Source organism: Antechinus flavipes, chromosome 2 (assembly GCF_016432865.1).
Source record: "Antechinus flavipes isolate AdamAnt ecotype Samford, QLD, Australia chromosome 2, AdamAnt_v2, whole genome shotgun sequence".
Lineage (NCBI taxonomy): Eukaryota > Metazoa > Chordata > Mammalia > Dasyuromorphia > Dasyuridae > Antechinus > Antechinus flavipes.
In genome coordinates this window covers 508,016,656-508,032,343 of record NC_067399.1, presented here as the reverse complement: position 1 = coordinate 508,032,343, position 15,688 = coordinate 508,016,656, and the positions used below count along the sequence as shown (strand labels likewise).

Genomic DNA, 15,688 nt, shown 5'->3' with positions numbered 1-15,688 from the left:
ACCCACCATCACAAAAGCCTTGTGGCCCCAAGAGTTTAAAGTAAAAAAAGATCATGTACTGAGACAGCAGTTAAGTAGAAGATTGTTTTCTCTGATCATATTTGCTATAAATAAACATGCATTTAATGAGCCTGATCCTATGCTTCAGAAGAAAGTACTCTTCTCTTTTGGCAGGTGCATAAACTCTCACTGGTCAATCAGGTCAATAGAGTTCCATCTTTCTTCCAGTCTAAATCAATAACATGCGAGAGACCTCAAAAAAGTTCATTCACCTCCAAAAAGAACTTACTCGTTTCTTAGCAGGATCAAGCTCAATATTGTTTAATTGCTACATGGGTTTATCATTTAATTATCTGATCATTCCATCTATTTAACATGCAGCTTTCTGGAGAGGTATTTCTTGCTTCATGCAGGGATTGCATTAAGAAAAAGAAGTGCAAGAAGAATAGCAACACATAGATGTTGGGGGGGGAGGGAAAGACAGAAACAGAGAGGACATACAAGCAATATGCAATCAAGAATGGCTGCCAAAAGAAAGCTATCCTTCTAAATGTGGACTCTTTTATTTAAAGTAAGGTACATATATACCTTATTTGAGGTATATATGTATTTCCCATTTTAAATAATGTTGAAAGTTGTATAGCTAGGAAGGGCTGGAAAACAACTCCCAATCCTGAGCTATCTGGTGATAAGATACCACTTACCTATGAACATAGGAGCTTTCCCAATTGCCTTGTGGAATAATAATTCCTCTCTGCTTTGTACAAAGCTACAATATTCCCTGGCAAGCTTAAATTAGGTCAGGCATCAAAATCCATATTATATTATGGCCATTTCTGAATGGAACCATCTATTAAAATAATACCTTTAGCTCCCTTCTTTATGGGGAGCTCTTTATGAAAGTAAGTCACCTAAAGAGGAATGATAACTAAAGATAAAGTTCTTTCACTGAACTACAATACCCCCATGAGCAGAACAGCTCAGCCACAAGGAACTTGCCAGTTTCAGACTGGATTTTATTCAGGTGATCATCAGAATGAATATATATCAAGGACTTCTGTTCAATATTACCCTTTTCATTATTTCCCCATGTGGACCAAAGAGGAAAAGTTCAAAACCTGAGCCTTCCCTACCTTAACCCTTTCTAAGTCACTTTCTCTTATCCCTTCCTCCCCATAACATTGCCTATTTCTAGAAGAAAGAGGAAAAAGCAAGACAGAAAGAACAAGCAGAGCTCTGGGAAAGAGAGTTGGAAACACACACCTTAAACTGCCTAGCCAGATGTTGCTTGTGACTCTCCTCCACTTGCTTGAATTTGGACTCCAACCCTTTCATCTGGTTTTCCATCTTCTCCACATACTGTAAATCTCTCTGGGTTCGCCTGTCCAATACCTCTATTGATTGAGACATGTTTTGCACCTGTCAAAAAGGCAAAAGGTCCAAAAAAAAAGAGCTGTAATGGTGGCCAGGAAGCATCACTGGCTTTATAATATATGACAATGACCTTTTCCACTCAGTCAACAAACTAAGAGTATAAGCAGCACATGCATTATTTACTAGTTAATCATACAGATCTGATATTATTATGACCAGGAACTTGAAAACACCACAAATTAGTTTTGTAAACATTTTGGTTTGTCATGCTTGGAAAATAATCTGACAATCAGGAATGCAAATAGACCTAATAGTCAATCTAAAATACATAAGCCTCCATTTCCTCTTTGATTAGTCTGCTGCATGCAATACATTTGTGTTTGCTTATTTATTTATTTATTTATTTTGTAAAAGAGAATCCGGTTTGGCAAACATAAATATCTAACAAAGATGAATAGTATTATGGGGTATGTTTTCTTTCTGTACAAATCCTGTTTATCTTTTAATGTACACTGAGTATTTCACTGCAGACATTGATTGCTTAAGTGCAGGTGAAGAAACACAGAAAAGGATGATGTCTTCACTGTTTGTTTATTAGGATTCTTCACCACCATCACCCCTTTATCCTTCCCCCAACCCATACACACATCATGCGCAGTATCCATCATGGAACACAGAATCATAGGCACATGACTACTCTGCAAACAGGCACACTTGCAATATAAAGCCAAGAATCCATCACCCAGGCAAATGAGGAATTGCTATATTATACCTTATAGGCAGATCCAAATCTAGCCTAGCCTCAAGATGGAACTTTAATATTAAACAGGATTCCAGAGAGCTTAAAAGAAAAACAGTTTTCCTGCAGCCACTTGCTAACACATTTATTTTCAGGAAACTGGCACATGTATGAGATTCTCTTCCAGGCTATATGAAGTCAGAATTAAGTCTGGGATTGCTAAACCAGCGGTTGGGTCATTCTGCCAAAATCTCATCTAATTACTAAGAAAGATGCCTTCATAATGGCAAGCCATTTGCCAAATGCTCGTTTATGATCTGCACCGAGCTTAAAGATGAAACCCTTTTAAAGGGGCCAAAATTCTTTCTGCCTTAGGTCTCTTACACATGGCCAATGCTTATAGTTTCCTTGTCCCTACCTCCTCTTCTTTGCTTCATCACATGAAAAACAAACATGCTCTTGACTGAAAGCAAGCAAGCAAATATCTTCTAGGTCAATGGCAAATGCATGGCCTTTTCTGGACAAGGAAATCTGTCTTGCAAACTTGGGTATTATTAGCCAAATTTTATTTATATTGCTTTGGAATGACCAAAGGGGTGATGCAGATTTCTTTTTGTTTTTTTTTTTTCCTCCCCAAAGCAGTTTTCTCTCAGTTTTCCAGTTATACACACATATAAGGGGAGAGAGCGAGAGCGAGCAATAAGTTCCATGTCCCCTTTTCAACTGACCTATTCAAGGATGATAAATTATTCCAGGATCTCCATTGAGAAAAATTGCCCTAGAGGTAATGTAGCATAGTTGGAAAAACTTTGTATCAGAATACACAGGATAAGTTCTTACTATTCAGTTGACTAACATTTAATTGTAGACAAATAATATATTCTTTGAACTTCACTTTATTTATCTGTAAAATGAGGCAGTTCAACTAGATGATTTCTAAGATTCCCTTCAAGCTGTAGCATTTTATTATATTGAGTGAATCTCTAATAACATCCTTCAAGGCCCAATTTGAATGCTATCTTTCCTATAAGCTTTCTCTGATTTCCCTCAGCTAGGAAGGATCAGTTATTGCTTTGAGCGCATGTAGAATGTTTTGTCCCTCATATAGCCCTCATCTCAAACTACAGTATATTGTATTCATTTCTGTCTTCTCTCTATTAAATTAAATCCCTTGAGGACCAGAATGGTATTTATCTGAGCTTCATGAAATAGTTTGTACACAATAGGTATTTATTAGATGAATGGAATCCTAGAATGAAAATAAATGAAAACATTGGGGAAATTTTTCCCTCTCTTCCTCATCTTGGAGAAATTTTTCCTGTCCTCCAAACCTTCAAGATTTTTCATTTTTAGCCAATTTGAAGTATATTTATAAGTATATATACATATATATATATACTTATATTTATATTTATAAGTATACATATATATGAAGGATCTATGTCTCATCAGCTTGAGAAAGTCCTAGCATGGCAGCTCTCCACACATATAAAAAGTAACTGATCTATGACTTAAGGGGTGGATCCTAGAAAATTGACTCGGGATCAAGTTACTTGCCTTCCCCCCGCCCCCATAATATATCTAGAATCAGGTGAGATTTGCTCCAATCACTCTGTCTGTTCCATCACACTAATTTTTAAATTACAATGACACATTATATTGGACATTATATTTTATAAATCACAATGGAATTTTTCTGCCCCTTTGGAATTCCCACCACACTCATTATCCATACCATTCAAATGAAACTGATTGGAAACAGAGTGGGTAAAGCAATGAACTTGATAGTGAGGAATATATAAATTCAAATTCTGCTTTGGATGAGGATTATCTTTTTGAACTTTGGGCAAGCCACTTAATCTCCCTCAGCCTTAGTTTTCTCCTCTCTAAAACAGTCCTACCCAAAAGAATGTTGAGAAAAGCAAATGAAATAATAAAGCATCTTGCATACTGTAAACCCTTGACAAATACCAATTGTTACTTCTTTATCAAATCCAATTAGACTGTGAACTCCATGAAGGCCGGGACATAGGAATGGTTTTTCATATTGTTTTCTCCCACATTACTGAGCACCATGCCAGTGGCTTAGTAGAGGAATCATAAATGTGTAACAACAAGACTATTGTTCCCTTCTAAAAGCTTACAAACAATCCTTCCTGTTTATATAATGCTATAAAAATTTCAAAGCACTTTCATCCTCCATTGTGTCACCTGATTCCCACAATGACCCAAAAAGCTGGGTAGGGTAATCATCATTGAATCTGTTTTATAGCTGGGAAAATAGAAACTCAGAGTTAAAGGACTTAACCTCTCATTAATGGTACTGGTGGGCTGAAAACCCAAGGCCTCCTGACTTTGATCCAGTACTTTGCGACTATAATAGTCTATCTCGATAATATGTTAATTAGGGAGTGGTAGCATTCTATACATCATTTGGAGGTCAAGTAAGGTTTTTGCATAAAGGCTTTCCTTTCCCCCATCTCTATTATTTATTATTAAATTTCACTTACATGCTAGTTGGAGGGGAAGAAAGCTGAGTCACAGAGATTATCAGGGTCTTGGATTAAACATATGCTTAGATAATCTGCACTGAAGAAATGTATGGTTGACTGTTGGCATTTTATATTTCCAGAAGCCAATTAAAGATAGGAAGGAGAAGGTAGGGAGGACAAGGGCAGAAAGGGTATATACTTCCCCTCCCCGAAATGAGAGCACCAAGCTCAGCTGAGAAAGAACATCCACTTATTCCCTCTATTCATTTGTAGCTTTCTCTCCAGAAAGAAGAAAATTCAGAGATGAGTAAAATACCAGGTAGAAAGAGAGGAGACCAAATAAAGCATTTTGCTTCTTTTTGCTAACTGTAAATACTCACAAGAAAAAAATAAAGACTCCTTTTGAAAAAGTAAAAATCTCAAAGAGCAAAAATCAAAAGAAACAGGTTATGACCCTTAAAAATAAATAGTATACTAGAGGAAAAGTTGGAACTGATTTTCTTTTTTGGAAGAGGAAATGGAATACTGGTTAGAGTGCTAGATTAGGAAGACCTGTGTTCTTCTCAGACATTTATGTCTGTATGACCCTTAGCAAGCACTCAATTTCCTCTTTTGTAGAATAAGGATGAACTAAATAGCCTCTAGCATCTTTTCCAGCTCCACATTTATGTTCTTGTGATCTGGGGAGGTTTAGGAGGCAAGAGTATTACAAGTTGCAAGCTTCTGATCAGTCTCATTAAAACCTAGCCTCCAACATCTTCCCAAGATCCAAAGCTCATCCGCATGCCTCAAGCTCATGGGAATTTACAGTCTTCAGATGTTTCCAACTATCTTACTGAAAAATGAACACTGAATTTGGAATCTGATGACCTAAGTTCAAATCTCAGTTCTGTTAGTTGATATTTGGGTAACACTGGACAATCAATCAGCACAAGTATTTATTAAGCTCGTCCTATGTGCTAAACACTACAGATAAGAAGAAAAAGTGACTAGCCTAAAGGAGTTTACATTCTAAGGAAAGAGATGATATATGCAGAAATACATATAACAAAGTATATTCAGAGAGAGCCCGAGCTCTAAAGTGACTTTCGAAGAGAAGGCACCAGCAGCTGGAGGAAGAAGAAATGGGCAGCTGTGTTCTCCATTGAAAAAGGCTGGGTAAGATGATCTCTAGGGTTCCAGCTTTCAATCATATGAAATCTCGTTCCTCTAGAAACATGGAAAGAGGAAGCAAAGTTCTTCCTTAATCATTACTCATTTCTCTCTAGAATTAAACTCTCCTGGGGAATTAATAGTCCCCCTACCAGCTACTACAGTGCTGACATACAGATCTCATCTGCCCTCACAAAAACCCCATAGTGCTATCTCATTGTATATTTATGTATATAATGAAAATGAGCTCTTTGGGATATTGAGGAAAGGAGATTTGCCTTCAATTATAGGGTCCTTCTCTCTTAAATGCCCCCATTTCTTTGCTGACACAGTCACCATTTTAATTTAAGTACTTATCACCTGTTTCCTAGACTACTGCAATAGCCTCCTAATTGGTCTCTCTGCTTCCAGTTATTCCAGACTCCAATCTACTCTCCACACTGCTCTCAAAGTGATTTTTCTTAAAAGAGCAGATCTGACTATACTATTCCCCTGCTCAGACTCCAGTAATTTCCTATTGCCTGTTGAATAAAACAGAAAGTTTTCTGTTTTTTAAAGCCTTTCACAACTTGATACCAAGCTAATCCCTCCCTCCCCCACCCATCATTACATATGAATCTTCTTCTTCCATTATATATAATTCAACCAAATTAACTTTCTTCCCATTCCTCACTGGATACACCATCTCTTACCTCCAACCCCTTCTACTGACTATCCCATTTGCCTGGAAAAAAATGGTAAAGTCACTTACCTTCTTCAAGATTCATGTCAAGCCCCACATTCTATATGAATGAAGTCTTTTATGACATCCCAAGCTGCTAGTGCCCTCCTTCCCCAAACTATCTTGTATTTTTTAAATAGTATAGTACATTTAAAATGTTCATAATGTACTATATTTTAAATAATATTAGATACAACTGCTGCTTATTTTAAATGTACTTGTAGATATACATAGTGAATCTTTCCTGCCTCTCCATATGATTTAAGCTCTTGAAGGCAAAAACCATTTTATTTTTCTTCCTTTGTTACCCAGCTATTTAGTATAGGATCTGGCACATTGTAGATGTTTTTTTTAAAAACTTCTTGATTCATTGCTTGTTGACCAAGTTAGATTCTAAACCTACCATGATTCCTCTTCACTCTAATGCCTCATACAGAGGAGGTACTCAAGAAATGTGCTCATCAGTTTGCTATCGATGATTTTAATAAAAAATATTATTTCATCAGAATAAAAAATGCTTATAAAAGTGAAAGGAGTGAGAGAAAGGATTGAACTTTCAGTTGATTTACAAAAACTGGTTTGCAGACACCAAACTAACGGATGCTAGGCAGTAATCCAGGTCCAAATGCCTTTTAAGCACCTTAAAGTCTGAGGAAACTATGATGCATCTGGCTAAGATGTTGCCTTGTGAATTGTTTTGCACAAACAGAAGAGGTTTTTGAAAGGTTCAATTTCTTCTGCAAATAAAAATCATGTCACTTCTTTCTACTCTCCAAAACACCTCAATATAGGAGCTTCTTTCCCTCATATCATTCCTCCTCATTCCACTCCATGACCATATCTTGTTTTCACCAGGTTCTCTTAATAGACCATGTTAGTCTCTGCATACCAAGCTGTTAGTACAGACATTGATAGGTAAAATCTGTGCTGGTTTTACCTGTGTATATACATGCTGATCCCCTGTCCTCCCCCAGGCAATTTAAACTCCTTGAGGCTAGAAACCATTTCATTGTTGTCTTTTTTTCTCTCTAAAACAATACTTTATACACGGGAGGCACTTAATAAAGATTTGTTAGGTTGAATTGAATTGGACTTGTTTTCAACATAGCAAGATGAATAAATTGTATTAAGTCATCCACACTCTTTCTCCTAGCATCCTTTGTGACAAAAGATATAAGGTAGTTAGTGGTTAGCATGCAGAAATTGACTTTGCAACAGTCAAAATTAATTAGGGATCAAGTCATGACCTTGGTCTTCTTAATGACATTTTTTGCCAATGAGAAAACCAGATAGATTCTGATTCCCTCCTTCATTTAAAAGTTGGCAGGTACCAAGTATTTGCATTATCTCATTCCACATTCTCTAAACCAAAACTCTATTAACTGGCAATTATACATGAAATACAGCATGTCATATTCAAAATGATGTCCCAAGGTCCAGACATCCCTTCTGAATAGCTGAAAAAAAAAACTTCACTGATAATCAGTCCCATTTAATGCAAAATACATTTTATTTTATTCTAAATTTAAAAAAGAGCTTGTTTTTATCAAAGAGCAATAAATAATAGGATTGATCTAACAGTTATATAATGCTTATTATGTGCTAGACATTTTGCTAAACACTTTACAATTATTAGTCCATCTTATCATAGGAGGTAGATGCTATTATTATCTCCATTTTACAGATGAGGAAACCACGACAAATAGAAATTAAGTTGCTTGTCCAGTGTAATACAGTTAATAAGTATTTGAATCGAGGTTTGAACACAGACCTTCCTAACTCCAAGTCCAGTATTTTGGCACTGTCCCACCAAGTATAACATCTATCAACCCAAACAGTTACTCTCTAACTACTTGGGAGAAAAGTTTACTCTGCCCATTTGAAAGGCAGGCAGCTACTATAATTAATAGAATCCTTGTCTATTAGAACTAGAAGGGATTTCAGAGATCACCTAGTTCTCCTTCCCTCCATTTTGCAGATGAAGAAACTAAGGACCAAAAAGGTCATGAGAGAGTCATTAGCTGAGCCTTTTTCAATATTTCACATTTATCAAGTAATGCTAACTTAGAACTTCCAGCTCCTTGGGAGATGAGTCTTCTTTATTTTAATTTTTATATCTCAACTAGCTAGTGTCTTGCATATAATAAATGCTTGAAGGAATTTAACTGAATGAAATAGAATGGAATTAAATTCACACTTCAGTCCTACTGATTCTTATTTGCCTAATTTCATTATTCATCCACTGGGAGGATTTGCCTAAAATGAGTAAGTTAGACTAGATGATCTCTAAGATGTCTCTAGATCAAAAAATTATGTGATTCCATCAAAAGTAAATGAACATCTATGTTACAGTTGGAAGGACATTAGATTTGGAGTCAGAAGGACTAGTTGTGAATCCCTCCTGGCTTTATGTTACCATGGTCAAGTCTGTTAACTATTCTGGGCTTTAGGTCACTTTTCTGTAAATTGTAAGGAAGCCAGCTCTACATTCTGTGCTCCTATGTATAGGCTCCTCAGGAATTACAGATGAAATTTGCCTCATAGACTTTTCTACTCTTTTTCTTTACTCTCAATCTTACTTGTTTCTCCGATGCTACCATATTTCTTTCTTGAAATTCCTATTCTTTCCAAGCAGATCTCAGCTATGTTAAAATTACCAACATTTAGTTATGAGCAGCTATTATTCCTTAATCTTGCCCAGTGCATTTACCCATTTCAAAGCCAATGTTCATTAATCTAAAGGAATTTATGTTACATATGCAAGTTAGAATAGTGTATTTGGGGGCAAGAAAGGGAACTTTCTAATACCTGTTAAAACTTATCACATTAAGAAACTTCCCACTTTTTCTGCTAGCTGTAACCTCCTTCAGACTTGGAAAAAATCTCTAACCCATTTTAGATGTTTCATATGTAAAGGAAGAGGTCTAATGGAAATCTCCAAGTAAAGGGCCTGAGCCATCTTTGAAATGTATTGGCTTATACAGGTCGAATGCTTCTCTTATGTCTTGATATCACATTGAGAAGATGAAGAATAACATTGAGCTCAAGCAGGAAGCATACGATCCTGGCAGTTGTTATATCAAATATCCCTTTTTCTTTGGGACAATAGGGTGGTGGTGGTGGTTGTGATGGTGGTAAGACCAAATCATCTCACAGTTAAAAGATTGAGGATCTTTAAATGGTCACTTCAGGGTCACTGTGTAAAGTCATGCTGCTGTTCCTTAGAATACTGGTGATAAGAATCCAATTTCAGTCCTCCAGAGTGATATATTAATAACCACAGACTAAGTGATTCCTAAGCCCCAGAGTTTTTCTGGAATCACTTAATACACCACTTTACCAGGAAGACATAATCAGTGGTAAACATCCAGCCTAGTCCATCACCCAGGCCCAGCCTTTCGACAGCAAGGAAAATTACATACCCTAAAGATCCCAATTAGGTTAAATCAGAATGTCAGCACATTCAGAGAAAACAGGATTTCTTCAGTGAAATGATTTTCCTGTGCCAACATTTGATCTCACAGTTTGTATTTTAATGAGAATCTTTTGATCTCCTTTATACTGTATAATATGAAAAACTAATCAAATGGATGTCAGTGTGAAAGGGAAAAAACACAAATTCCTACTTCCTCACCCTGCTGGGCTGGGATATTTTATTCCATCATCTTAATAGTGATCAAATTTGAAGAAAATAAACCCATTATCTCTCTTAAGGTTACCCACTTAAAACTGACCAACACAAGTCTGATGAAAATTCATCTCATCAGGAAACATCATGTCATTTGTTCATTCATTCATTCATTCATTAAATCAATCAACAGAAAGCTATGAGAATGAGAATGAGTATTATGCCCCAGGGGCTTTGGATCCAGTTTTCTGTACTCCAACAAAGATGCACACAGTCATGCTTAGCTCTCATGCTCCCTCCCCCAGCTTACCTTTTCTAATAGCTGCCTCAGCTGTTTTGTCCTGGCATCACGGGAGCACATAGTCTGCTGGGGGGCCACCACCGTACATATACAACGTCCCTCACTGTCCTGGGCTGAGCTGTACACTTGCCAGCTTTCCTCTGGGTTGGTAGGCAACACCTGGGCACCAGCAGGTCAGGACATGGAACATGGGTAGAAAGGAAAAAAAAAGAAGAGAAAATCTAGTGAACTACAACAAAAATGTATCCCTTCAATTTAAAGGAAAATAAATAGAACCCTCCCCTTTCTTTACTATTACCTCAGCTGTTATTCCAATAGAATGGAAACAAAGAGATAAGACTGCAAATTTTTAAATCTATACTGGATCCTAAGAAACACAGTAAAGCAAAATTTCACTTTTTCAAAATGCAAGTTTAGCTGAGTGTTAGAAAATGCAGAATTTTTTACCTGATCTGTTATGACAAGAGGGCAAGAGTATGTGTGTGTGTGTGTGTGTGTGTGTGTGTGTGTGTGTGTGTGTCTTATTTGTGGTAGGAGGAGGGAATCATAGCACAGAGATGGGGAGCAAAGAAAATGTAATGTGTGGTTGACATTCAGAAGGCACAGCATTCAGAAATCAAAACTTGTGTCCCCTCCCATTGCAAAGGCTAGCAGGGGATACCTGGCTATTAGGGACACTGGCACCATTTTTTCTTGACACTTAAATGGATGGAGTGCAATTGCAGTAATAGCAGAGTACCCAGCATCCCATTAGTTGAGCTGTAATCAATGAGAACCTTAGTGCTCTTCCAAGGTCCTGAAGCAAGGTAATTACTGCTTTGGAGAAAACACTTAGTATTTGACTCCCCCCCCCCCTTTCCTTTCTCCCTCTCTTTTCTTCTCCCTCTAACCTGCAAATTGTTTTGTGGGTTTTTAACAAGTTGTACAGAATTTTTCATACTATTATCCCAAACCATGCCAGTGTGACTGCCAGCTAGCAACCTAGAAGCCCACAGGAAATAGAGACAGCCTTTTAGACTCAGGCAGTTTTTCCTGTATGGGAGGAGAGTCAGCCTGTTTAAGCTAGAACCCCAAGCAGCTCTCAACTCACACTTTGCAGTTCTCAGGATAAGTGATTACAGCTTGCCCAGAATTTTATTCTACTATTATGGAAGCATGCATAAGGATGGATTTCCACATCTCAGGTCATCTGGGGATTAAATTGTAGTTTTCCTCCCAGAAATCTGTACCACCAATGCATGTACTTTTAGTCATTCTTAACTAAAGCAGCTATAAAACTAAGGGGATAAGATAGTCGTTAAATGAAACAATGTGATTCTTCTTGAAGCAAGTAAGATACTTAAATGTAGCATCTTTCTTAGGAGGAAAAGCACTAAGCTCCAAGCCAAGGCTATTAATTCTTCAACATGGGAACACTAAGCAATGAAGAAGGGTACCCTTCACCTTCTCCTTTCAAAGAATGGGGGGTCCTTTCCTTATAAAGAGGAAATGAAGAAAGGGACTACCTAAGGCAGACCCATTAAGTAGTTCAAGACAAAAAAAAATCTACCTCCAGTTTTACTTCCCCATTAGCCTTCTTTTTCCTGCCCACAATTGCCCTGAAAGACCTCTAAAGATCTGTTCTAGATCTGACATTTTCTACATGCAAATATTTTCAGCTGAGGAAAATAAACCTTCATGTTATGATTTACTATTCATAAGAGCTTAGACAGTCAAAAGACCAGGAATTGGGTCTTTTATTCTGGCCATGATTCCTGGGAATTTGAGGGACTGTCCCTCAGAGAAGGACAGCTGTACCCTGCTTTTAATAAACGAACCAAGGATTTCCATCTTTGCCATCTGCTCCCAGAAGCAGGGGTGGGCCGTAAGGGTGTGTGTGTGTGTGTGTGTGTGTGTGTGTGTGTGTGTGTGTGTGTGTGTGTGATGGGGGGAGATATTTGTTTCCCTGCTCCTTTCTCTCTAAGAAAGCTTTGAGGAGTCCTCCTGTCCCCCCAGCCCTTCTCACCCCGCCTCCTAGAAAGACCCCATCACAACGGCTTTCCAACTTCTGTTGAACATGTAGTTATGCAACAGGGGGAAAAAAAGACCCCCCCCCCTCCAGCTGGAGCTGAGAGAGAGAAAGAATCAATTAGACTCGAATGCAGAGCTAGGACAAAGAGCAGTCAGACCATGGATGTCCATCCTTTGGCCTTTATTATCTCGCCCCCCCAGCTCCCCAAATCCCCTTCCCTCCCTAGCCCCTGCCCTTATCTTGTCCTTCCAGTTTCGGCGGCCCAGGCCCGACCTCTATGCAATGCAAAGCTGCAGCTCGACTCACAAAAGAAACCTATTTTAATGAGAACTCAAAGTCGATGGGATTTCACCCTATACTCCCCAACTCCAACTGAGGACCCTAGGCTAAGGCTTTGCGGAACGAAAAAGGCGCCAACCCATTAGAAGCATCAGAAGCACAGAGAGTCCAAAGAAAAATGAAATAACCGAGTCAGTCGGAAAGTGAAGGAGCAGTGCCCCTCGGAATGTCACCACACCCCCAAATGCTTGAATTACCCCCCACATCTTTCCTCACCATTGCTCCGCTTCTACACCTGCCCCCAGCTCTCCTCTGTAATTTCACACCCTTCCCATAGTCTAGGAATAGTCTCAGCGAAGGGAAAACTCATGCAACGTGACAGCTCGCTCCTTTAGCCAGGAGGCCCCTGGAGGGTCGGGGCGAAGGGAACACTTACACCGGTGCTCCTATCCAGCGTCCCCCCACTGGCCGCGGTCAACTTGGTGGTGTTGAGCCCCACCAGCGAAGGCAGTGTCTGAGACATCCAGTTGGTGATCATGGCCATGGTGCTCAGCACAACCCCAATCTTGAGCAGCGGCACCGACATCGCGGCTCGAGTCGCCTCCTCCAACCAGCCTTCATTCTGAAGAAGTGGCTTGGAGCAGCGCGCTGCGCTCCGGCGCCTCCTCTACCTGCCTCCGCTCCAGCGACGCCACTCGCCCCTTGGACATCGTGCCCGGCTCAGAGGATGCGCTGCCTTTGCTCTCCGCTCCTGCCCTTCGGGCTCACTCTCCCACCTTCCCTCCCTCTTTTGCCCCCTTTGGCCAAGAGCTTCTCCGATCGGGCACCGCACCGCAGGAAGGAGAGAAGTGGAGTGAGGTCTCCTCGTTTTGACCAGCGCGGGGCGTGGGGGTGGGGGTGGGGAGGAGAGGTGGGAGAGGCGCTCAGGCTGCGGAGACCGACCGGGAAGAGGCAGTGACTAACTGGGGCCGGTGAACAGGGAGGGAGGGAGGGAGGAAGACAAGGGAGGGTGGGGTGCGGCTGTAGAGCCCACCGAAGAAGCCCTAGCCTGAAGTGAGGACTGGGGAAAGGACTGGGGTTGGAGGGATTCAAAAAAGGGAGGGGGCTTGGAAATATTTCTTCCCCCCCTTTTTCAAGATCCCGCTCTCAGCCATCCAAACGTCTCCCAGGTGCTGGGAATTGGCATGCCTGAAACTGGCTAAGGGGCGGGCTGAATAGGGGAGGAGAAGGAGTGGAGGGAGGATAGAAGGGAAAGAGAGGCGGGGACCTGGGGATTGGTGTAGAAAAACGCAATCTGATGTCAAAATGGGTGGATTTTTCCTCTCCTTTCTCCCTCTCGTTCTTGCTCCCCCCTTCCCTCTGGTGGTTGAAATGGAGACCTGCAAGCTTGGAATTACAACCTAGGTTTTATCTGGGCCAGCGTCACTACCCGATCTTGCTTCAAAATTTTTTTCTTCTCTCTCTCTCTTTTTTCCTCCCTCTTGTCTTTCCTTCCCCTCTGTTCTTCCCTCCTTCTCTATTTTCTTTCTTTTCTTTGTCACTCTTGGCTCCTGTTCCCCTCTCTTGTTTTTACTGTGGGCGGCAGACTGCGGTTACCCCCAGCTGATACCGCCCAATCACCAGCTGCTCCTTAAACACGAGAATCTCTCCCCCCCAACAGGTATTCGAACTTCTTTTTAATACATTTTTTTCAAGGGCAGAAAGAGCTCAGGACAGGATCAGTTCCATTTTTGGCTGTTTGAAAGGGGAGGTGAGAGATGTAGCGAGCAAGAAATATTCCGAGAGCTATTGGATCTCTCCAGATGCTTTGGCTAGGGTTAGCCTCTCGCCCCCCTCTCGTTCTCCGCACATCCTGCACGGGACGGGGTGCGGGGAGGGTTGCTGCAGAGTTCTTCGTCAGCCAATGCCAAGAAACTGCTTTAAAATCTGTGCCCTAGCACCACACCCTGCTACCAATCCAGCAAACCGAATCCAAGAGTTTAATTTGGATTAACACCTCCTTCTTTCCTATCCCAGCTCACGAACGCCACCACAGACTCAAACTGAGTCCAGCTAAATGGAAAAAAAACAAAAAACAAAAAAACCAAAACCATTGTCTGTGACAACCAGACCCACAAGACCTGGATTTCAGCCCTGTCTCTGCCACTAATTTGTCGTTTGAATTTAGGAAAGTCACTTTTGCCCTCTGGCCTCAGTTTCTACATCTGGAAAATGAGGGCATTGGAATTTATGATTTCTAAGATCCTTTCCTATTCTGGGATTCAGTGCCAGCCCTCCCAGTTCCTTTCTCCCTGTAGTCTGGCTATTTGGATTGTAAGGGAACTCCAGGTAAGAAAAGGAATGTGTTATTCTAAAAGGGAAAGAAACTTGGGGATCCCAAAGTCCCCAATCATCCCAATAAAATCTGCTTATTCATTCAAGTATGTGCATGGTGTTGAGTACGTTTTTCATGGAGTCACCTTGAAAGGTGTATTGTAAAGGGTTTAGGGGCCACCTGAGCAGTAAAAACTATTCTTTTCTCTCCCTGATCTCTGAGATAGATAGATAGATAGATAGATGATATAGATGTGTGTGCATGTATTCCTTTCTCTTCTCCGGCAATCTGCAGTGTTTTGAGCTTTCTATGGACCAGACATTTACCACCATCAGAACCAGCTGCACTGATACCATCAGAAATCCCCATGTTAATAGCATTGTAAAATTTGCAAATGACCTCTAATCTGAGCTGAAAACTGATCTCTCTAAACTCTTAGATCAAGGTTTTCCAGTCATGTTGGTAGTGAAGAGACCCTGATAACACTCTCTGGTTTACTTTCCTTTATACTCGGGTTACCATTAAAATACTCCAAGCCTCAAAAGGAGATTAAAGATTAATTCTGTGGCTGAATGTAGCTAATGCTCTCTACATATAGAAATCCCATGGTCTGGCTCTGGAGAAATCAATGGACCCTTAGGAATATGTAACTCCATCTGCTCTTAAGAATTCAAGGC

The 15,688-nt window shown here is 40.1% G+C and overlaps 1 protein-coding gene across 2 annotated transcripts in view; it reads right to left on the bottom strand.

Annotated features, from left to right (window-relative positions):
* Window positions 1-15,688, bottom strand: part of OLFM1 (olfactomedin 1) — a 56,864-nt gene that overhangs the window by 27,131 nt on the left and 14,045 nt on the right. Inside the window, exons 1-3 of one of the 2 annotated variants that reach the window (XM_051980303.1) lie at window positions 13,134-14,175; window positions 10,417-10,566; window positions 1,264-1,419 (exon numbers count right to left, since the gene is read on the bottom strand). In XM_051980303.1, coding sequence (XP_051836263.1) covers window positions 1,264-1,419; window positions 10,417-10,566; window positions 13,134-13,283 — 456 coding nt within the window. In that variant the 5' untranslated portion in view covers window positions 13,284-14,175. Of the gene's footprint in view, window positions 1-1,263; window positions 1,420-10,416; window positions 10,567-13,133; window positions 14,176-15,688 lie in introns of those variants that run through there. The other variant, XM_051980304.1, reaches the window with a different exon arrangement.